This window comes from Salminus brasiliensis, chromosome 5, assembly GCF_030463535.1.
Source record: "Salminus brasiliensis chromosome 5, fSalBra1.hap2, whole genome shotgun sequence".
NCBI lineage: Eukaryota > Metazoa > Chordata > Actinopteri > Characiformes > Bryconidae > Salminus > Salminus brasiliensis.
In genome coordinates this window covers 3,801,188-3,826,232 of record NC_132882.1, presented here as the reverse complement: position 1 = coordinate 3,826,232, position 25,045 = coordinate 3,801,188, and the positions used below count along the sequence as shown (strand labels likewise).

General features: G+C 45.4%; 1 protein-coding gene across 1 annotated transcript; it reads right to left on the bottom strand.

Moving 5' to 3' along the window:
• Positions 1–1,922: 1,922 nt before the first annotated feature.
• Positions 1,923–24,748, bottom strand: tecrl2a (trans-2,3-enoyl-CoA reductase-like 2a). The gene is made up of 13 exons (XM_072679145.1): positions 24,647–24,748; positions 18,974–19,024; positions 16,841–16,892; positions 16,679–16,723; positions 13,425–13,528; positions 11,441–11,556; positions 9,220–9,325; positions 6,569–6,641; positions 5,500–5,543; positions 5,342–5,399; positions 3,609–3,697; positions 2,683–2,728; positions 1,923–2,050 (listed from the first exon to the last, which is right to left on the bottom strand). Exons 1-13 carry the CDS (start codon positions 24,746–24,748, stop codon positions 1,923–1,925), a joined length of 1,014 nt encoding a protein of 337 aa, XP_072535246.1.
• Positions 24,749–25,045: the final 297 nt, after the last annotated feature.

The window sequence follows — 25,045 nt, the reverse complement described above, 5'->3', positions numbered from 1 at the left end:
GTTTCCGTAGATGCCGCAACTGAATCTGCAAAGACTGCAAAGGTTTCGGTGACATTTTTAAGCTCTCTGTAATTTGCATAGTTTAAATATTTATTTTTGAAAAGTCTAAAGTGGGATTTTGGAAAATCTGAAAAATACTGAATGCAAAACACCCCAGCTCAATGTCAGCCCTCCGACCACGCCCTCTCGAGCTCTACGGCGCTCTGCGTTGCTGGAGTTCTGACTCCTCCCCCGGCTCCTCCCCTGCTCACTCAGAAGGCCCAGAGGAGTGAGGCGGTGTCTGAAGTCTTAGGCTGTGTCCCAGTTGCGTACTACACACTAATGCTATGAGGTGTAGACTGTAGACTAGTCCTAGTCTGGTGAGTTTGGCAGATTAGTGCAATGCATTAACATACCAGCCTGGAAGTGATGAAGCGTTGCTATAACAACATACATCACGGCTAGTTCTCCAGCCATAATTTTTTTGCTGCAGTTGTGTCATTATCAGTCATTTTCTCTAATTATTGTAGAAGCTAGTAGCTCCTCCCTTTCCTTTTCACACTGCTACCACCAATTACCCCCCCCCCCATTCGCACACAATGCCCCGACACTAGTAAGGGTGGACCAACACACGCCCCTCCGGCATGGGCACAATCAAGCCTCTCATTTTTCAACCTGCTGCCGATGCAACATCACCAGGCAACCAACCAATACCCATTGAGGGAAGCGCCGTATACCCGGCTTCGATGCACCAGCCCATAGACGCCAGTGACGGCCAGCACTACAGCAAAGCGATGTGGGGGAAGAGCGCCATCTACCCACCCTGGAGAGAGCATGCCAATTGTGCTCTCTTGGGGCCGATGTCTAGCAGCATGACTGGGATTCGAACCAGCGATACTCTGATCATAGTGACAGTGGCTTAGTCTGCTGGGGGCTATAATAACATTTTGGAAGAATGACCACGCCCCTAATTCATCCTCCTGACCCTCAAGCCCCTTATACATACCCCCACTTCCCGCTTCACACACGGACCCCAGGAAGGCAGCTCTGGACTCCAAGCCTGTAAGATTCTCAGAGTCCGCCCTCCTGTTCCATTTTAGGGCGTGGTCTGCATTAGCATACTAAATTTTGGGACCTCCTCCTCCTGGCCCTCGAACCTCTTCTCAGTTCAACTCTGTCAACCAAAGGTCGCACCCACCTCCATCCTATCTCCTCCCTTTCATCCACCACTCACCACACCGACAGGGGTCCAGCTTCATGCACAAAGCACCCTCCCATTCATACATCTCAGGGCGTGGTCTGCTCTAGCCAATGTCTATACTACATACTTCGCTAGTTAGCATTAGTAATTATTGCGCAATTGGGATTGGGATTCAGCCTGAGGCTTGTGTTTCTAAGCTCTGAGCCGTGTGTATCTACTTGTCCCCTTTGCATCCTGTTTTTATGTCTCTGACAGTGTCCCTAACAGCCTGTTCCTTGACCGTTTTCTGGTCCTTGACCTCGTTTTGTGGAGACTGCGCTTGTGTTAATAAAACTGTCTGCAACTGCACCGGCCTCATTTCCCTCTTTGCGGTGACACCCAAATTACTCATACTTCATAAAACCCTCCAATGAATGTGAAATCACTGAGCTGGTACCTCATCACCAGACCACTGCCTCCAAAAATACACCACTGCTGTGTGTGTTCAACCTTAATACCAATAAACCACTCCTGTCTCCTTTCCTCATCCATCCCCAACAATCAAAACACCTGAGATTGGAGCTTGGAGATAGTGTTCTTCACGAGAGAGGCGAGGAGGAGTAAGAAAACGGGTATCCATGAGTTCAGGTGGGCGTCAAACCCATGATGAATGGTAAAATATCCATAATGAGCTCTGTGTAGTCTTTCAAACTCAGAAGGGAGTGAAACAATAGGCATCCAGAAGACTCATTAGTCTTCACTGTCAGGGGATAAATGGAAGAATAGGCATACGGAGAGTTGGGTAGTCCTTAAATTCTCTGGTGTAGGCTCTGTGCTTCCCCTTAGCCCAGATCGTCATCTGCACAAATCCTAACAGCGTGAAGAGAGCAACTGCAAAAGAACCAATCCATATGACTGTCTTGACTTGTAGCCATTGAGAAGATAAAGCCATTCAAAAATGTCCAAAAATAGTCTTTAACATTAATGAAAATTAATATTTTAGGAGATATAGGACCTCAGAAAGGTCCGTTTTGGTGCCGTTACATCAATCAGCCATAACATTAGTACCAGATCAATAACATGAATAACATTGATGATCTGGTTCCAGTGGCTCCAGTCAAGAGGTGAGAATTATATCAGGTGTTTAAGCAAGGCAAGAATCTGAGACACTGAACCAAACTGGGTCAGAACATCTGCGGAACATCAGGCAGGTCTTGTGGGACGTTCCCAGTATGTCCCAGTGATCAGTACCTACCAAACGTGCTCCAAGGAGGGTGAACCAGGGACAGGGTGATGGGTGCTTAAGGCTCATTGGGGCTCATGGTCAAGGTCCCACCCTCCAACTCCAACTCCAACAGGACTTTGCTGCTAATGTCTGAGAGTGTCCTGATATTACATGATACCTTCAGAGGTATCCATGCCTCAAAACAAGGAGGACCTACTCAACAGTGGGGGTGGGGTTTAATGTTATGGCTGATAGTGTTGTTATGGTGTAGTGTAGTTTTGTGATGCTGATAGCTCACCTGGAACACACTGGGTCATAATGGAGAAGCTCACCCAAACTCCTACCTGCAATATAGAAGAAGAATGTAAAGAATGGACTGGATAGAGTCAGGCTAGGCTGTGCTAATATGCTAATAGGCGGGGTTAAGGTGGTTTAACCATCAAACCAGTATAGCGTTTGACCAGCATTGACTATGTACCCATTTGAATTTGATGGTGAGGGTGATTATACTGATACGCTCATGAACATACATACGGTCATACGGGTCTACCAGCAGTGGCAACTGCCCCAGTCTACAGGAAGTTCTTCTCAAAATTGTGGCCTAAAAGATGAAACTGACGGACTTAGGGACCACTAGCCTGTTTCCTAGCTTGTGAATGAAATTTTTACTTCGCTTCCAGACAGGAACTGCTTCTAGAGGTCAGTGCAGGTCCTTTACCACCACCAGGTCTGAAAGACCACTCCACAGGGAGCAGCAGACCATCAACATATGGAGCAAAGTGGCTCACAAGAGGCCTTCGCTCACTTCTGCTCAGGAATGAGGAGAATCTCTGTAGGCTGGGATTTCTGCCACTGCTGGTAGACCCGTATAACCGTAAGCTTCCACACACCTGCAGATTCAGCTGCTTCCTTCACACTGTGGACTTTGGTGGTCTTTGGCCACGCCCAATTGCAGCCACTCCTTTTAGCCAATCATTAACCGCATCTGCTTTGCAACCCGTTTTCCACACATCCAACAAGACCTTCACTGCACTGTACCACCTCTTCTCAGTCTATGAATCCCGTCACCCCACACACAGGGATTTATAGCCCTATCATCCTTGTGCAGCGCCATCTGCAGGAGCATGAAGTTACTACTACACCTTAAACACACAGGGTGACAGTTGTTTGTTTTGCTGGGGTTTGGTGTTGGTGTGTATGGGGATATGAGGATGTTCCTCTGACCTCGTATGTGTAGTTAGGGCATGACACGAAGTAGAACAGCCAGGTGAAGGGGTTTTTAGATGGATGAGGGAACCGCCGACACTTGGGGCCTGTGAACCAAACAGAAGAGAGCATGGATTGATTCACAGATCAATAAGAACTTTATTAATCCTGAATATAATGCAACTGCAGCGGCTATAACTGATCACATCACATGGATAGGATAAGAGAAGAGGTAAGAGAAGATAGACAGTGGTTGGTTTAAAACCATACAGGCCTGTCCACTCCACTCCCTGCAGTCTATATAGAGAAACAAAAGGCCTCCTAAACAGCCTGATTTGAATATATTGCCATGAAGATCAACACATTTACTTATTACATTTATTTACATTTATTATTATCAGTCTTAAAGGCACAGTAACAGACACAGGCTGTGTAATTGTGAGAGATATGGAGAGGGTGGAAAATGGTTGTGTAGAAATGAAGAATGACTGTTTTTGGTGCATAAACCCACACCCATATTATTAGTGGACATCAAGGAAGAAAGGAAGGATATCAAATCAAATTAATTCCAGTTTATTGTCATGGATACACATGAATTCAGGTGCATAGGTGAGTAAACAACTTTTGAACTTGTCCCTTATGTATAAAAAATATATATTTTTACACATATATATATATATATTATTTGTGAGGGACACTACTAGTATATATCAAAGTTCATCAAAGTATATATATATATATATAAATATATATACACACTTTACTTTATGTTGACTTTACAGGAGAAGGCAAAAATGGTCTTAGCTTTGAATGGAAGTCAGTGTAAAATTTAGAGTATTTCTATTGGTCACTTCATCCAGAATGATTGATTTACACAGTGTACAGACGCAGCTACAGGGTTCAAACCAAGGAGAAAACTAAAAACAGACAAAAAGTGGAGATACGTGGTTTTCATTGGACAGCAGTGAGAGTCGTTGGAGTGCAGTATGACTGGACTGTACAGTTGATACAGTGGTAAAGTGCCGGGAGCCGATATGTGCAGGATATAGGAGATTTGCCCTTCAAACAACACTATGGGCCCTATTGTAGCGATCTTCAGGATAGCCGTCAACCGTGCACCTTGCAGCTTGATTTAGGGGGCGTGTCGATGTGTCTTTGCTATGGTAATGACAGGAAAAGTTTGCCTTGCTCGGCTCAAACGTCATGTACTGAGCCTCTTAATTAATCATGGGTGTGTTTTTTTTTTGGGCGTAATGTGCAGTAATAAACCAATCAGCGTGTCGCTCACCGCCCCCTTTAAGAGCCAGGTGCGGTCAGACTGACCTTGGTGGATTGCTATTTCAGTGGTGTAAAGCATGGGGGGGGGGTGTACGAGCGTCAGGCTGCACGCGCCTGTGTTGACAATTCACTGCCGAGATAGCAACGACCGTCTGACTGTTGACGAACGTCTGTCTAAGTTTTCAGTCAGTGGAGCTCCTGCTGTGTTTTCCTCTGCCGAGATGCACAGCAATACTCCAGAAACTGACCTGAACACCCTTCATTTCGAGACCACCGCTCCCATCAGTGTAGAGATATTCACAAGCAGCACTGCTGTTTAAAAGACGGTGGTTGAAGGCGTGAAAATAGACTGTTGGAGGGGTGGAAGATAGCCACGAGCATCGTAGCGAGCCTTGCACAGAGTGTAAGATAGTGTGTTTTCGAATGCAGTTGAGTGCTAACTGATGAGCCATTGTTTTGTGTGCTGACCTTACCTTCTCCTAGTGAGCTGTTTAGTGAGCAATGAATGGAGAAGTTCCCCGCCTCACATAACTGGAACAGAAACAAGCACAAACGGGACACGCTGTTGATATGGGGGACATGATGATCATAGAGAAGATACTGAGGATGCTGAAGGAACAGTCATACATACCACAAAGATAAGAAGTGCATAGTTGACCTGTGTTTCTCCATAGGCTGCAACCAGGAATACATGTGTGAATACATGCATATGTGTATATACACACCAACCAGCCATAACATTAGTACCACTGACCGGCGATCTACAGTGGCTCCTGTCAAAGCATGGGGGCGAGTTAACAGTCAGGTCTTGAAGGTGATGGAGGTCCTGAAGCAGCGTAAGAATCTGAGATACCAAACTGTGAGGTTCTAGACGATGACTGGGTCATCAGGACATCTCCGAAACATCAGGCAGATCTTGTGGAGTGTTTCCGGTATGCAGTGGTCAGTACCTGGCAAAATTGCTCCATCATGGGCATGGACACCCATGGCTCATTGATGCTCAAGGAGGCCCCACCCACCTCACAACTTACAGCACTTAAAGGATCTACTGCTTTAGACGTTAGCCTTGGTGCCAGATACCACAGGCCACCTCAAGCGGTCTTGTGGAGTCCATGCCTCGAATGGTGGCATTGTGGAGTTGCTGCACCTCCTGAGGCACTAAGGTGGTACTAATGTAATGGCTGATTGATACAGTTACAGTATATATACAGTAAAGTCCTGAAAACGTCCTCACACCACCTAAAGGCCTGTTGCAGTTAAACGAGGATTCTGATCTGCTCTCTCTGAGAGCTTTCTAGGTTCTCCAGACCTCAGCTTGACTTCCACCGTTCCTGTAATGTGCCATTACATTAGGAACAGATGAAACGGCCCCTAATAAACGCTCTGCTGTCTTCTTACTGGGTTCTCCTGCTCTGTGGGTGTCAGTTATGCTAATGTTCGGAGTACTCGGCAGCTGCTTAGAGGAGCCCACGGCTGCTGATTGTTGGGACAGGGTTTGAGGAGTCAGAGTATTTATCAGACTCTGAAATCTGAATCTGCCGGTCTTTCATAACGATGATTATGAAGTTATTGCCCCAACTAAGCTAAATGAGGTCTGAGACCTTGGAAGAAGTTATAAAATAATAACAGTTGTCTTGAAAGGCGTGCCCAAACTTTTGCATGTTCCTATTTTCAAACTTTTTGAATGTTCAGGCTCTTACATGGAGGAGTGTAGAGGGGGTGGTTGATGTAGTACGCCAGCCAGGCAGCAAAGCCCCAGTAATAAGCGCAGTTCTGTGAAATCAGCAAAACAGGAGTACTTCAGTCAGAGCTAAAGAAAAAAAAAACATCACACGCCCACATGTTCCTCATGCCCCAGATCCACCAGTCCAATCCAACACAATGCTCCAGGCAGTGAATTCTACTACACTAAATTGACAAAAGTATTGGGACACCTGCTCATTCAGCATTTCTTTTGTGATCAAGGGTATTAAAAAGAGTATATCCTGTCTCTACTGTCCAAGGAAGGGAGTAGAATTGCTGTGAGGATTTGATTGCATTCAGAGACAAGAGCGTCCCAAAAGCATCATTCCAGAGAACACAGTTCTTCCACTGCTCCACAGCTCCTCAATGCTGGGGGGCTTTATACCCCTCTATAGCCCACGCCTGGCATTATTGGGCAGCATGGTGCCAATAGATTCATGTTTACCTATTATATTGGCAGTGCTTCTCTACAGGGACTAAACTATCTGTGTACATCTATGCATTTGCATCTGTGTCAGCAATGGGTGCAACCTAGCATCTGAATGCTTTCATTAGATGGGGTGTCCACAAATATTTGGACATTTAGTTTTCATTGTTTTTTTTGATGACTTCCAAAACTGTGGCTCAGTTTTTTGTTGAAATGACGGAAGCAGTAGATTTAACAAAGTGTCTGAGTCAAGAACTTTACAGATGTGTAAAGTTAAAATCAATAAAAATTTTAAATAGTGATTTTTAGGTTGTTGTTTTTTTTTGTTTTGATGTTGTTGTGCTCGTTAGTGCAGGTGCACTGAAACAGTTTGAGTGGCAGTAGATCCACAGTAAAAAAGATACAGACTGTGCAGAACCATTTCACTGTGTCTAAGAGGAACATTAGACAAGCCATTTAAAATCAATTTGCATGCCAAGTATAATAACAAGGTAGCCTGAGCTGGGAGGGGCTTTGCTTTAGCTTGCTGTTTTGCTGTATTCTGAGATTGAGCATATTGATAGATGCTGTTTAAGAGATTTAGCAACGTTATGTTTCAGATTTACCTTAAACCCTCAGCTTTAGGCTCATAGTGATGCTCCCCTGACTGTAATTAGGAGAATATGGCCATACAAGACCATGAACCCAACCCTATTGTAGTGATCCTCAGGCGAGCCGTCAACCGTACACTGTGCACCTTAATTTTAGGGGGCGTGTCGGTGTATCTTTGCTATGGTAACGACGGGAAAAGTTTGCCATGCTTGGCTCGAATCGCTCAAAAGTCATGTACTGAGTCTCTTACTTAATCATGGGTGTGTTTTGTTTTAGGCGTAACGTGCAGTAATAAACCAATCAGCGTGTCTCTCGCTGCCGTCCCCTTTAAGAGCCAGGTGCGGTCAGACTGACCTTGGCGGGTTGCTATTTCAGTGGTGTAAAGCGTGGGGGGGGCGTACAAGCGTTGAGCTGCACGCGCCTGTGTTGACAATTCACTGCCAAGATAGCAACGAACGTCTGACTGTTGACGAACGAACGTCTGTCTGGGCTGTTTTCAGTCAGTGGAGCTCCTGCTGTGTTTTCCGCTGCTGAGATGCACAGCAATACTCCAGAAACTGACCTGAACACCCCTCATTTCAAGACCACCGCACCCATCAGCGTAGAGATATTCACAAGCAGCGCTGCTGTTTAAACAACAGTGGTTGAAGACCACTGAGACATCACCCCAACTACCTCCCTCACTGCTGTCATCTAGTTCCCCTTCCACTCATTGAGGAACAACAGAAACTTATTTTCAACCTATTTCATCACTTTCAGCCCAAAACTACAAAAATGGCATCTCAGTGCAGTTAAACTACTGACTACAAAATCCAGCTTTTGCTGGTAGCTGGTTTCACTGGTAGATGGACTAATCCAGCTGACATGTCCATATGGGACCTGTATGGGATGCCTAACTGGGAATCAGAACATTTTGTCTTTGGGTCCCATATTGGCCACACATATGGATGCCCACCAGGCTCAGGATGGGTTAAATTTGAGCCCCATCTGGGTTTTTAACACTGCATATGAGGCCTAGATGGCACCCACATGAGATTAAGGTGACTGTAATGAAAGGGCCCATTTCGGAAGCCCAACTGGGTCCCAGTATAAACGTACTGTATGTACAAACCCACTCAGAGTCCATGCTGACCTGGAAAGTACCTAGCCCATGTGAGCCCCACACAAGTAAAAACCATACAATACTCCATACTGGAGATAAAGCTGGTTGGTCAGTGCATAGACAAGCTTGACTAGCTTAGTGTATGTGTGTTGTTGTTTGAGTTTGATTGGCTAGCTGGTCTTCCAGCATGACCATAATGGTCAAGCTGATCATACTGGTGCACCGGCTTGGACTAGCTGGTTGACTAGCTTGGTAAACCATCAAACTCAAGCATACCCTATACTGGTCAAAAGCTAAGCTGGTTAACCGACATAACCAGCTTGACCACGCTGTTTGGTTTCAGTGTGGGGGTGATCTACATTTAGGTTGAAAATGCTTGAGTGGTCGATCCCAGTGTTGTAGTTTAAGCCCATAGCTGAAGAGAAGACTGGTGATCTGCACCACAGCTGAACGTTGAAGACCTCCCCAGAGCGTGTCTCAGTACTCACCCTCACCATAGCCCTGAGAGGCATGGTGCCGTGGGAGAAGCGGTGCACAAATATGGTCTCCACCAGCCTCTTAATGTAGTGGAAGGAGTGGCAGGCACAGGCCAGGCTGGACACACCAGACAGAGACAAATAAAGGAGGAAACAGGTGAGTAGAAGCTGATCGGTCAAAACACAAGAGAAGAACATGAGCTTTAGTTCTTTAAACAAGACAAATAGGATAACTGTACTAGAACAACAGGTTAAATAATTATATATATTTATATCTTACAATCAAACCAAACAGATAAACACTAAAATATGATGCTGTGTCTGATTACAGAGCATTTTCTGAGTTAACTCAACTTAGTTGAGTCTAAAATTCTCCAAACTCACATTTTAAAATTCTGCATCTCAGTTTGGTCAACAATCCGTACTGAGCTGAGCCCCAAAATCACCAATAAATCTGATCTGCAGCTGAAACTGATTCAATACTGTGTTAGATGTTCAGTCTGTGGCTCCGCCCCCTCAATCTGTTTACTGTTTATTCCCATCTGCAGGTTAGAGCGCCACCTGGGGGGGGCTTCCTATTCTCACAGTTCTGTTTTCCAGTAGAAATGTTGTAGAGCTGAACCCACTGAGGAAAAGTGAAGCACCAGACTCACTTTTAAACCCATGCCGAGCCTCTGCTCTGGAACAGCTTGAACATTTCCAGTCTGTCCCTCCAAGAAGAGCAAAGGGGGGCATCGAATGAAGCTCGGGCAGATGGAAAACTGAAGCCACCGGGAAGGAAGAACCACTACTCAGGAAGAAGGCCAGTACTCAACTCCAGCCAAGGAAACATCTGTTATGGCGTGTTAGGCCAGACCAAGATGGGACGAACACTCGCAGAGATGGTATCAAAGCAAGAGGGTTTATTCAACAAAACGAACATAAACACCAAGAGTACGAAAAACATGAGCAGCAGTACGAGGGGAAAACCGTGAACGTGACGGCACAAATGGCGAACAACAAACCTGGGACTGGGAGGAGTCGTGAGCAGAGCGGGGGTAAAGGGGAGACTGACCGGGGAGAAACCGAAAGGGGACTAGAACACAACCCTACAGGCAGCGCCTGGGCGTTAGAGGGGTATAAAGTAAACGTAACTATGAGCAGTGCTCAATAACAACACGAGGGAAGCTGGGGAACCAGACGCAAGACCTAACAGCAAGGCCGACCAGACCTGAAACAGCAGCGCTCTGCTGCGAGGGTGGGTCGCCTTGCTTGGGCGTGGGTGACCTGAGTATCCAGACCTGAAGTGAGTGAGCGAGCCTCGCTTGATGCATGAGTAGCCGGGAAAACCTCCTCCTGAACGAGGGTGAATTGCATGAGCTGACCTAGACACCCCTGAGACCAAAGAGGAACCACAGGGCGTCCTGAAGGCTCCAATCGGTTAAATTCTCGGCACCGAATGGCAGTGTCGAGGCTCCTTAAGTACCCCCCCAGTCCCAGGTGAAACACATGAACCAAATGAACATGAATCGACTCACTCATGAACACAAACGAGGCGGAAGTCCTTATTTGGGCCTGTGGGCGGCGGCTCAGAATCGCCCCGGGGGAGGGCGAACCCCTTCTGAACCACTTAAAGAACCGTTCTGACCATTAAATTGATAAAGAAAAAGGTTGCTTCCATTGCTGAGACAGCTGGTCCAATCCTGGTCCAAATGTTCTGCCAAAAGAACCTATTGGCACCATGCTGCCTAATAAAGCCAGGCGTGGGCTAGAGGGGGGTATAAAGCCCCCAAGCATTGAGCTGTGGAGCAGTGGAAGAACAGTGTTCTCTGGAATGATGGACGGTGGAGCTCCATCCAGTACTTTTGGGATGAGTTGGGGAGTTTAGGGTGAGGTGGGGTGGTGATCATCATCATCCAACATCCTGACCTCACTAACCTCTTTTTAATACCCTTGATTTTTAGAATCAGGTCAGCAGGTGTCCCAATACTTTCGTCAGAATTCATCGTAGGAAGATGACCACAAGCATGTTCTTCTTGAACCTGTTTAAGCGCATCATGCATAAGAGCGTCCACACCCCTATCAGTGACAGTTCTGACCAAACCTCAGATCTCAGACTGTCAGATTGTCAGATTGTGGGTCGATATAATGCAGGCTAATCGTCAGCTATGCTACAGCCATGTGTTTTAATAGACTGTAAGTAGTAGACTGCTGTAGCTTGGCACAGATGTTAACGTAAGCCTTCTGAGCCTACCTGACTACAGGATGGGGGCTGCTGGTGAAGGTGTATTTAGGGGTGTAGATGTAGGGAACTCGGAAGTAAAAGAGGAGGTAGATCAAGAGGGGTCCCACATACTCCGACAAAAACACCTGCAGATGAGAGGAAAACATGGAAAAGCTGGGATCAGAATGTAGCGTTATCAGTATAAAGTACTAGAGACCCCGACTTGAGTAAAAGTACAGGTGGTCTATCAGAAAAGTGACTTGAGTAGAAGTAGAAGTGTCTTTAAGCTCGTACTTAAGTGGAAGTACTAAAGTATCAACACTTCTGTACTTAAGTACTGCAGGTAGTTTAGTATTCTAAACTGTACTACTTACGTACTGAAAGTAAAAGTACAGTACTGTGTTCTGTAGTTCTTACAGAAAGCAGTCAAAAGTTTGGGTATCAGTGTTTATATTAGTTCAGATGCTCAGACTGAAGGCCTGTCTCAGTTTCTCTGGCTGTAGTAGAAGGACAGAACTGTAGAAGACAGAGTTCATGAACCTTCACGAGCCTTCAGTTTACTCTCTAAACAAACTCGCCCAAAAGAGAGAGAGAGAGAGAGAGCTGAGCAGACCTGACTCGACCCGCTACAAACAAGAGCTTCATCTGTAAAACCAGTGAGGAGAGCAGCTCAATACTGTTGTATAAAAGCAACAGAACTCTCGAGATCGTGTGATATTGAGAAACAGCAGCACGGCTGTGATGAAAGGAGGAAATTTCTTATAATCTCTTATGATAACGTTAAGAATAACGATGATACTTTACAGCGGACCTCAGAATTAGGGCTAGTATTAGGGTCAGGTTTGGGGTTGAGTTTAAGGTTAGAATTAGGACCAGGATTAGGATTAGGATTAGGTTTTGGGCTGAGTTTAAAGCTAGGACTATGGTTAGGGTTAGTATCTGGTTGTGAATTAAGGTTAAGGTTAGGTTTAGGGCCAGGGTGAGGGTTAGGATTAGGTTCGGGTTGAGGTTAAGGTTAGGACTAGGGCCAGGGTTAGGGTTAGGTTTTGGGTTGAGTTTAAAGTTAAGCAAAACCCTGGCCCTAGTTCTAATCTTAAACTCAACCAAAAACCTAATCCTATCCCTCATCCTGGCCCTAGTCCTAACCTTAAACTCAACCCAAAACCTAACCCTATTCCTTATCCTGTCCCTAGTCCTAACCTCAACCTAAAATCTAACCCAACATTACCCAAAACCTAACCCCAACCCTGGCCCTAGTCCTAACCTTAACCTAAAATCTAACCCAACATTACCCAAAACTTAACCCCAACCATGGCCCTAGTCCTAACCTTAAACTCAACCCAAAACCTGACGTTAACCCTGGCACTAATTCTAAGTTTTGGGTTAAGGTTAGAAAAAGAGCCAGGGTTAGTGTTAGGTATTGGATTGAGTTTAAGGTTAGAATTAGGGCCAGGGTTAGGATTAATTTCTACATTAATGTTAAGGTTAGGACTAGGGCCAAGATGAGGGATAGGATTAGGTTTTGGGCTGAGTTTAAGGTTAGAACTATGGTTAGGTTTAGTATCTGGTTGTGAATTAAGGTTAAGGTTAGAACTACGGCCAGGATGAGGGATAGGATTAGGTTAAGATTAAGTTCTACATTAAGGTTAGGTTCTGGGTTGAGGTTATGGTTAAGATTAAAGCCTTGGATGGTGGTTGGGGTTAGGATTAGGGCCAGGGTTAGGTTTAGGTTGTGGGTAAGGCTGGGTTAGGATATTAAGTCTACTTGATGTATCAGATGAACAGTAAATCTACTGAATGTCAGCAAAGCATCAACAGAACATCTTCAGTGTGTTCAGATGCTTTACTGCTGCTTCTTATGCTGCACTGATCTGCTGTTGATGTGCTACTGGTACTCTGTTAAGAGTTCATTAATCACCCAGAGGAGGACCACTCCAAATAAAGTGCTACTAGTCCAACCTTCAGTGATTCGGTAATTAAACTTACTGTGCATGAAAGTGATCACTGGTCTTACCATCGTCCAGCCTAACTGTGGGCCGAGATCTCTGAAATAGAGCTTGGCTGTGGTCCCACCTGGAAGGTTCTGCAACACCTCATCGTCTTTAAGCATGTTTCCTTCTAAAAAACAAAAAAACACAAACACGGCAGCTTTTCTCAGTCTGGGTCTCAAACATACTGGTCCAAAAACTTCAGTTATCAATCCCATCCTAACTGGGTAATAATAGCGTTTCTGGCCCACATTCATTGGCCATTATAGTGGAAACAGCTGGCATTTAGAGGCACTAGAGGTGTGCAATTACAAACTGCAGCTCATCTGTTGCTGCACCATTTACTAGCCCCCCTCTTCCCCACTTTATTAGGAACCCCTGTCTTGTAGCGAGGAGGGGCGCTGCCAGGGATTTCAGGCCTCGTGAAAAGATATTACACTGGTCCCCAATGCTCTAACAACTCTGCCACAACCACAGACCCTTACAATCGTCCTATCATACAGTTTGTCTTAGCCACAGCCTCTGGACCAGGGGTGGGCAATTCTGGTCCTGCAGGACCACCCCTGCTCTGCTGTGCCTTCTTCAGTGGTCAGTTTCTGATCACAGAGCCACTCTCAAGCTCCTAGCAGTGCCCCCACTGTGCCGTATACACTCCTGTCATTATGACCCTGCTGTCACTGCTGTGCTGAGAACGGACCACCACTCCAATAACATCTGGTCAGTGGTCCCATGGTGGTCTTTCAGTTGAGGAATTGGGAAGGGGGAGGCTGATTAACTGTGCAGTTGCAACAGATGAGCCCCAGTCAGAAGGTCTACACATACAAACTGCCCCCTGTTGCAGGCAGGTGTTTCTGATAAAATGGCCACTAGGTAGGTGGAGCTAACACTCTGGTAAGGCTGAAATTGGACTCGGCTCCAGTCTGAGGAACCGTGGGAGGAATCAGACGGCAGGGTTGATGTTTGAAGACGTTTTTCACATTTTCAAGACGGATCATCGTCTCAGAGCAGTCTGAAGGCTCCTCGAGAGCTGGGGACGCTGCGCTCGTCTCCTGACATGGGCCGATAGCGAGTGTAGTGGTTTGGTTTTAATATACGCTATGATGAATTAAGGTCTGCGCCGACGTTAGACAAGAACGCTTAAAAGAGAAACTCTTCAAAGCGGCCCTCAAAGAACTGGATCGTCTCTACTGGAACAAAGCCATTCGTTTTATAGCGTCTCGCCGTCCACAGATCTCCAGTTGACCTTTTTTAACCCGCTTTATAGACGCCATGAAAGAATAATTAAAGACATTTTTAGACGTCTCGAGGGACGATCTTAACCCATATAACCGATGCCAAATTGAGACAGTGTGTACACTGTACAACATGCTGCTGAACACATAATCAGACTGGCTATAATTATGAAGATACCGTTCTCAGGTACAGCGAAATGTGTCCTCTGCATTTGCCCATGGTAGTGAACACACACACTAGTGAACTAGGGGCAGTGAGCACACACACACCCGGAGCGGTGGGCAGCCAACTCCAGTGCCTGGGGAGCAGAGAGGGTGAAGGGTCTTACTCAAGGGCCCGACAGTGGTAGCTTGCTGAGCCTGGGTATCAAACCCACAACCCTGTCATTGATAGCCCGGAGCTCTAACCACTGAGCACCACTGCCCCTTTATTTTCGTTTTATCTGATTTTCACCCAATTTGGGTCGTCCCAGACTCCAGTGAGAGGGACTAGCACATGCCCCCTGTGGAGCTGGAGGCTGGGCAGTGAGTGAGTGGAGTTTGCCACTGCTTGTTGATAACACTAAGAGTAACGTTGACTTCACAGCGGACCTCAGAAGTAGGGCTAGTATTAGGGTCAGGTTCGGGATTGAGTTTAAAGTTAGAATTAGGGCCAGGATGAGGGTTAGGGTTAGATTTTGGGCTGAGTTTAAAGTTGGGACTATGGTTAGTGTTAGTATCTGATTGTGAATTAATGTTAAGGTTAGAATTAAGGCCAGGATGAGGGTTAGGATTAGGTTTCAGATTGAGGTTAAGGTTAGGACTAGGGCCCTAACTAGGGCCAATTGTGCTCTCTCGGGCCGTCGGCTGCTGATGGCTTGCAGCATGACCAGGATTTGAACCAGCGATCTTCTAATCAAAGTGACACCACCAGACCATCCGCCGGACCATCCGCTGGACCCCACCTGAAACACGGCAGCAGGGTGGTAGCCTTGGGTTTAGCACAGGACTTTAAAGGGGTAGCAGATTATAAACGACTGGGTTTAGAAGATCTCACATGTCTCCACAGTTTGGCTGATTTTTATAAAAATGTCCATCACACACTAAACGACTAGGAACCAGTTGCTGGACCGAACCGGACCCGCCACAAAACAAGCATGTCTCGCGTTACCTAGGAGACTTGGATTCATGCCACTGTTTGTGCTGATGACCCAAAACGAACGAAAGGTGAGAAACACGTTTAGGAGAAGTCGTGAGTTAAAAGACAGCATTGCGTAGCAACTGACAGCATATGGACAAAAGTTTTGGGACACCTACTCGTTCATTGTTTCTAATGAAATCACAGGGATTTAAAAGAGTTGATCTTGCTTTTGTTGGAGTAACTGTCTCTACTGTCCAGAGAGGAAGGATTTCTACTAGATTGTGGAGTAGAGCATTGCTGTGAGGATTTTATTGCATTCAGCGAATATAGTGTTAGTGAGGTCAGGATGTTGGATAGATGATCACCATCCCACTTCATCATCCCCAACTACCCACTCAACTCATCTCAAAAGTACTGGATGGAGCTCCACCACCATCATTCCAGAGAACACAGTTCTTCCACTGCTCCACAGCTCCTCAATGCTGGGGGGCTTTATACCCCTCTACTAGCCCACGCCTGGCATTATTAGGCAGCATGGAGCCAATAGGTTCATGTACGTATGTCTGCTCCTGGAGAGAGTCCTATTCTATTGGCAGTACTTCTCTACAGACACTAGACTGTTGCGCAAGGCCTGTCACCCTCTCTGCTCCCCTGGGTGCTGGAGTTGGCTGCCCACCGCTCTAGGTATGTGTGTGTGTTCACTTCTACAGATGGGGGGGGACTCGTTTTGCTGTACATAGGGAGCTTTTAGAGGCTGTTAAGCAGATCCATTCACCACCACTGTAAACAATTCTGACTCTGCAAGTTTCTCTAGAACAGAGTGTCACACTAAATCCACTCTGAAGGCCTTAGGATTTTAGATCTTGGCCATTTAATTAGGCTGAAGTCAGTGGAATTCCACTTTAAGGTGTGTAAATGTTTTACTCACTGGGATGCAGTTTGAGAGCCTGTCTGGCTGGATACCACTGTGGATCTAAAACACATAAATATCACCACATACAACCTTGTAAGTCATGTAAATATGTTGAATTAAAGTAAAATCAACTTTCTTTTGTGGGAAATCAACCAGTAAAAGCAAGCAGGAACTTACACGACTTGTGGAAGAGTCCTTTAATATCACTGATAGTTGAATGAGGTTCAACCTGCAAACAAAAGAAAAACATACAGCTGTTCCGGTGCTCAGTCATTTCAGGTCATTTCAGAAGAGCTGCAGGGCCATTAGCTGCATCCTACCTATGGGGGTGAGAATCATGTTCTTATTTGCAACAAAATATTTTCTCAGGGTTTGAGGGCCTACAACAACGGCCCAGCCTGCGCTGAATTAATTGCGTGGAGAAATAGTACTAATTTTGCGGCTTGAATTAAGATTGTGAAGGAAAAGTGAATCTGAATCTTCTTTTAAATTAAGAAACAGCAGAGTTTGAGTTTCACACTTTGTCTCTTCCATGTACTGAACTCTCCTTATTCAGCCATACCAAGATAAACCCAGATCTCCATTCTACGGCTGCTTCAAGCTTCTGTTTATTGTTGGGGTCTGTTATTATAAAATGTTTCCATAAAGAACTGATATTGACCACCGAAACAGGTTTCCAATCTAGGACTTTATGAACTTCAAGGTGAAAAACTACAATTAAAAAATTAATATGTCAAAACGAATCTTTGTCATTGTTAAGCATGGATATGCAAATGAGACATTATCTACTTCCATTTAAATACATATGTATTCTGTTAAAAAGTGAAAACTAAAATACTGTGATTATTAAAATGCTTATTTTATTGTGAAGATTTGGCTGCACTTGCATAGTTTCATTGTTATATTTTACAACAACTGCTTATAAAGCTTACAGCAAGAAACGGCCCAGCCAGCTCTATCTGTCTGTCTGTCTGTATATCTGTCTGTCTTTATTTCTATCTATCTATCTATCTATCTATCTGTATATTTATTTATCTGTCTGTCTGTCTGTCTGTCTATTTATCTGTCTGTCTGTCTGTCTGTCTATCTATCTATCTATCTGTCTGTCTGTCTGTCTGTCTGTCTATCTATCTATCTATCTATCTATCTATCTGTCTGTCTGTCTGTCTGTCTGTATATCTATCTATCTACCTGTCTGTCTATCTGTCTGTCTATTTATCTGTCTGTCTGTCTGTCTATCTATCTATCTATCTATCTATCTATCTATCTATCTACCTGTCTGTCTATCTATCTATCTATCTATCTATCTATCTGTCTGTCTGTCTATTTATCTGTCTGTCTGTCTGTCCGTCTATCTATCTATCTATCTATCTATCTGTCTGTCTGTCTGTCTGTATATCTATCTATCTATCTGTCTGTCTGTCTATCTGTCTATCTATCTATCTATCTATATATATATATATATATATATATATATATATATATATATATATATATATCTTTAGGTGTATGTTTAGTGTGTGTGAATAGTGAGTGTGAGACTTTGGTTGGGGTGAAAAAACTGAGATGATATTATTTTACCTCCAAATGAAACAAACAGATTTTTCATTTATGAAGAACTTAATAACCCTGATCTGATTTGCTGGTTTTTGGCCCTGCAGCAGCTTACAAGAGCCGCATAGCCTACCCTTGTTTTTAGCATTGCAATTATTTCTGTCCCACTGGATAGTGTTGCAGTCCTCTTAGTGCTAGCTAGCTAGCTAAAGTGACTATTGTAGGATCTGGTAGGGTTAGCTTTTAGCCTAGCACTCACTTGCTCACATTACTTGTTGCATTTAGCCATGGAATTCTTTTGCCAGTGGGTTGGGTGTGTGTACATTTTGGGATTTTGGAATTAGGATTGTGTAATAAAAGTCCTTGGAGGGGTCAGAATCTGAATTGTCTTTCAAATGAACCCCTTAGCACCCCAAGGCTTATCACCCACTGAGGGGTATTACTCAGTAATGACAGGGACTTCTGTACAAACTGGTGGGGCTATTCTTTACTAATGGAAGTTCATAATAACACTTTCTAGTAACCCTTTAAAATCACCTTATTTTGTTAGCCAGGCCATATATTGATTAGAACTTCAATCCAGTACCTAATCCATAAGCCATTTTTGAACTGGTTGCTCAAACTGGGTGTGCTGGAACAGAAAATAATGCCAAAATAGGGTCACTGAGGATAAACTGCACAACATTATGCAACAAAATGCACAATATTTCATTTTCTGTCCATGTTCCCTACGTTACCGATGCTGGTTCTGCTCACCTTGTCCAGAAAACACAACTGTTCTTTGGTTCTGGTGTCCAGAATCTCCACCTGAGGGAAACCGGGACACATAATGTCAGATCAGAATGGACACACTGTGTATCTCATTAATTCCATCTGCATAAATGGGACTGAATTAGCGAGTGCTTGGCCTCAGGGTGAGGTCACTCAGCCCATCCCATCAGTCTCTGAGCCAGACAGCGCTGACCTCACGTATTAGAGAGGGCACCGTACTGCTGTGTGTGGCCCAGCTGGGTTAAAGGTCCTGGTAGAGACAATTACGTCTGTTAGAGAACATCGTGATGGCGGTACGTGAACGGGCTGGAACAGACGACTGTGTCGGGATCGCAGCACTGATGGAAGAACTGGACCATGGACCATTATTAGTCAGAGCAGGCTTGAGATGAAGGCTTGAGCTGCTGGTTTGCACACCATAGTTCAAAAGTTTGGTTCTAATTCAATAGTCCATCTGTTTCGCTGCATAGTCTGTTATGAGCCTCCTTTTATCAGGTTCTTCAATGCTCAGGACCCCACAGGAATGACCACCACAGGGCAGGTAGGTAGTATTTGGGTGGTGGGTCATTGCTGGTGGTACAAGTGGATCAGACACAGCAGAGCTGCTGGACTGAGAACAGTCCACTAATCAGAAATATCCAGCCGACTGCATCCCGTGGGCAGCAGCGTCCTGTGGGCAGCAGCGTCCTACATTTACATTTACATTTATGGCATTTAGCTGACGCTCTTATCCAGAGCGACTTACAAGGTTAATCGTATTACAGAGGAGGGCCAGCGTAGTGTTAGGAGTCTTGCCCAAGGACTCTTATTGGTGTATCACAGCATAGTGACCCTGACCGGGAATCGAACCCCAGTCTCCCACATGGTGTGGTAGCTCAGTGGCAGGTAGTGGTGTTATCTGTTGCGCCACACCAACCACACGTCCTGTGAGCACTGATGAAGGACTGGAGGACGACCGACACCAACAAACTGTGCAGCAGCAGATCAGAGAGCTTCTGTCTCTAAATTTACCTTCATCTACAAGCTGGACCAGCTAGGTAGGAGTGTCTAATAATAGAGAGTGGACAGTGATTGGACAGACACAGTGTTTAAGCACTCCAGCAGCACTGCTGCGTCTGATCAACTACTCGTACCTCCAGCAGCAGCACAACACACACTACTAACACACACACTCGCCACCACCAGGTCAGTCAGAGTCACTGCAGTGCTGAGAATGCTGACCCACCACCCGAAAAATACTACCTACCTGCTCTGTGGTGGTCCGTCCTGTGGGGTCCTGAGCTTTGAAGAACAAACAGGGTAAGAGGAGGAGGCTGATAACAGAGTCTGCAGAGAAGCAGATGGAGACAGGCTGGAGTTATAGACCTCCACAGTGCTGCTATGTGGTCAGAGGAGCTGATAGAATGAGTTCATTCACAAGTGGAGAATATTCAATGGCCAGTTCAGCCCAAGAGCAAAGCAGAACCACAGGATAAGTAAAGACATCTCTAACAATCCTGAAGTGTCATCCTGGTGGCAGGTAGCTCTCTCTCACCACAGCTGATGTAATAGTACAGCATCTACCGTCAGAAAGCGTCCAGGCAGGTCTGATATTCATGGAAGGTGAGCAAGAAGGAAACTTTCTCTCTGCCAAAAAAATAAACATCAGGACAAGACTGAAGGTCCTTCAGTGTTCCAGAAGTCCAGGTCTTTGTCCTGGTGTTCTCTGGCAAACTGTAGTCTTGCCCTGATGAGAGAGCATGACGATGGTGCTCCATCTAATACTTTTGGGATGAGTTGGGGATTTGGGGATGATGAGGTGGTGGTGGTGGTGGTCATCATCATCATCCAACATCCTGACCTCACTAATGCTCTTAGCGCTGAGTGCAATCAAATCCTCACAGCAATGCTCTGCTCCAAATTCTAGTAGAAAGCCTTCTTCCCTGGACAGTAGAGATTACAGTTACTCCAACAGAAGCAGGAGAAGCTCTTTTTAATTCCCTTTGGTTGAATGAATAAGCAGGTGTCCCAATACTTTTGTCCTTTTAGTGCACAAACAAAGAAGTCGAGGACTCACTCACCACCAGGTTCCCACCACTCTCCCCCACACACAAAACCGTGAGCAGAACAATCAAATCAAAAAGAGCAAATATCAGACCTGAGCATAGCCACGAGCTAATGAAGAGCAGCCCTGCCGGCACGAGCAGCCGGGTGAATATATTAAAGCCTACCTGTTTCATTCCGGCCCGGAGAAGGAATCTCACGGAACTGATGTGTCCTGATGTGTGAAGCTCAGCACTGACAGCTAGAAGCTCTCTACGCTCTCGCGCAGTGCCTCAGGAGCACACGGCGTCCCGTTTAGCCTTAATGAGGACATCACCAGTCAGACGTTAGCAACCGCACTTTAAGCTAATATTGATCATTTGCACTCGGCTCCTCCTGGATTAGGGCCTGCATGGTTATCACGCCTATAAATCTCCTGCAGACAAAAAAACGCAGCTCTCGCAACGCTCCAGGCCAACGGGGGCTCTCTGGCCCAGCGATGCCTCTGGCGTGCGATGCGGATGTTTTTAATCTTAATTAGGGGGTGTCAGGGGTTGATGTACGGTTGTATGCACCGGGGCGGACGGCAGGAGTAATCTGCCCTGAAAGCACCGCAGGCCTGGACATCAGCACAACTGTCAAACTCTGAACCGCCCGTTCACTGGATGGTGTAATAACCTTCTAATGGATACCTCAAGATCTGCTGAATGCACAGCTGAGATAAGGAGACACAGAACGTGGTGGGAGGCCAGGCCTCTCAGGACTCGTTTCAGAGGGCTACAGCACAAGAGTCCCGACAGACAAGTGTTTAGCCTCCTATAACACATCCGGCTCTTCACTGACTGGATAATCAGTCTCAACAAAACTCAGTTCTCAATCCCTGTGTTTACTTTCTGCCTGGATTGCTCAAATCATGTTTGAAAGGCTGTGTTCAGACTGTAGAAAGAATCAGACTGCTTTTCTGAATGTGATTTCACACCCTGTTTACAATTATTATTATTATTATTATTAGTAGTAGTAGTAGTACTAGTAGTGTAATTATTTTATCTAAAGGTAAATCACTGATGTGTTAATAATTGTATACTATTACTACTATAACTACTCCTTACTGTACAACTACTGCTACCACTACTCATACTATTGCTACTACTACTACTACTACTACCAGCACTACTACTACAGCTACTACTACTATTACTGCTACTACTACTACTAATACTACTACTGCTACTACTACAGCTACTACTACAGCTACTACTACTATTACTGCTACTACTATTACTGCTACTACTACTACAGCTACTACTATTACTGCTGCTACTACTACTAATACTACTGCTGCTACTACTACTGCTACTACTACAGCTACTACTACTATTACTGCTACTACTATTACTGCTACTACTACTACAGCTACTACTATTACTGCTGCTACTACTACTAATACTACTACTACTACAGCTACTACTACTACTGCTGCTACTACTACTACAGCTACTACTACTATCACTACTACTACTACTCCTACTACTACTCCTACTATTACTACTACTACCACCCATACAATTACTGGTACTACTACTACTACCAGCACTACTACTACTACTACTACTACTACAGCTACTACTACTACTACTACCAGCACTACTACTGCTACTACTACTACTACTACTACCAGCACTACTACTACAGCTACTACTCATATTACTATTGCAGCTGCTACCCACTCTATTTCTGCTACTACTAACTACTACTTCTACCACTATTCCTACTATTACTACTACTACCACCCATACACTTACTTGTACTTGTATGTACTATTACTACTTCTACTGCTACTACTATTGCTGCTACCAGTACCACTATTACAACTACTACACATACTATTACTGCTATTGCTACTATTGATTACTGCTACTCATCCATTACTAATGTTACTACTGCTAGTACAACTGCTAATACTGCTAGTGCTACTACTACTGCTCTTACTACTACTGTTACTGCATATACTACTATTAATAATATACTGCTAGTGCTACTACTGCTTATACTGCTACTACTTATTTTCAAATGTATTTTCAACTACCCAGTCCCCATTAATGTGAACACCCCCTATCACTAGCAAGGCCCCCAACACTAGTAGGGTGAAGCATGTCTAGCATGTCTCCTCGGACACATTTTTGAACTGCCGCTAATGCAGCATTGCTAGGTAGCCTAGCGTGCTCAGAGTAAAGCTCGGCTCCTCAAACTCTGATACAACAGCTAACAGACGTCTGCGCTGACCAATATCACATTGGGAGTGATGTGGGGAGGAAGTGCCATCAACCCACCTCTGAGAGAGCGAGGCCAGTTGTGCTCTCTATGACTCTGACTGCTGATGGCAAGCAGCATGACCCATCAGTCTAACTGTTCTTACGGGGATGCCACTAAATGAGGGAGTCTGCGGTTAGCTTTGCTGATCTGTACTGCACATACTGCCATATATTTAGTACAGTATGCAATACTTATTAAGTGCACTGCAGCCTATTGTTTAGCTGGCTGCTGTTGTTTTCCAGGCCTGTTGGCCTATAGGTAACATACCATGAAATGTCATTGCCGGTGCCACCGGGCCACAGGGCTGCAGGGCCACAGGGCTGCAGGGCAGCGGGTCTTTAGGGGCAGGATTAAGATATACTGCCTTAGTGCAGTGTGTCAGTGCAGTGCTGTGATCCTTCACTGCTGAACACACCGGCTTTCTGCGAGCTCAGGGTGACCTCAACTCCAGGCTGCCCTGAACCACGTCAGTCCTCTCTGGAATTTGCAGCACCAAGCCACCAAGTCGTTTCTGCTTACACACATTTCACAGGGGAGTGTTTTGCTTACACACGCTGCTTCAAGGAAAAAGGCATGCTGCCGGCTGCCATCATAGCTGTCACTCTGCCTACAGTGGCCACTCTGTCCTTGTACAGAGGCTTCTGAGGTCTAATCAACAGAGATGTAGACGCCACTCATTGGGAGACACGGGGTCCTGCTGAGCATGTCAGGGAGAGAAGATGATAACAGATCCCTCAAGGATCTTTATTATACGTCCTTCAAGCTTCCACATGCTTATATTACATGGGCGACCATATGTCCTCTTTTTGCTGGACATGTCCTCATCCTGGACTGTGAGGATTTCTAAAACCTGTGTTTTCACGTCAGCGTTTGTTCCTACGGTCACCACACAGTCTCATTGAGCCCTGCCTTCTCGCCAACGTAGCTGGTCTACATGGACATGTCTCTACATGCAGCCATTGGTCAAACTGACGGAGACTGACTGTCGGACACAATCCCATCCACAGGTTAGAACCCCCCTCTACCACATGAGGGGAGGCCTTCCTATTCTCAGGCTCCTGACCATGGAGGGCTGCTGGTGGTTTTGATGGGATCCTGAGTCTCCTCACAAGCAGGCAGTTAGACTGTCACTCCACTCCACTCAAGGCATCTTTCTACCCAAAAGCTTTCTTGATAGCATCCGGTGGCTTTTGAGAGAGGCTCCACTGGTTTGTTTTGGTTGTGGTCCCATTTCAAGAAACTAGCCACACTTCTAAATTAAGCTAAACCCCTAGCATTAGCAATGCTGGCTAACGACACAAGGAGGGTTGTCTCTTTTCAAACTGCTGGCGGTGCAGCATTATTGCCGGACAGCTGACACACTTTAAGGAGATTGACGGGTCCCCGGCTCCACTGCACCAGATAACAGACACCTGTGTCGGCCATCATCGCTTGAGAGTGATGAAGAAAGTAAGCGCCATCTACCCAACCAGAGAGAGCACGGCCAGTTGTTTTGCAGGTCAGTCAAATCGATCATTTATCAAATCCAGCTGCTTATAATTGCTAATATTGAAATATACGTTTGTCCATGTGCCGTGAAATATAACTCATCTCAAATGTAGACCTACAAACTCTAATTTTGAAGATCGAGGGGGGTCGTAAAGGTCTGCACGAGTGGAGACGTCCCCAGGAAGAGGAACATGTCCATGCTCTTGTTTCTGCTCACAAATCAAAAGCAACAGT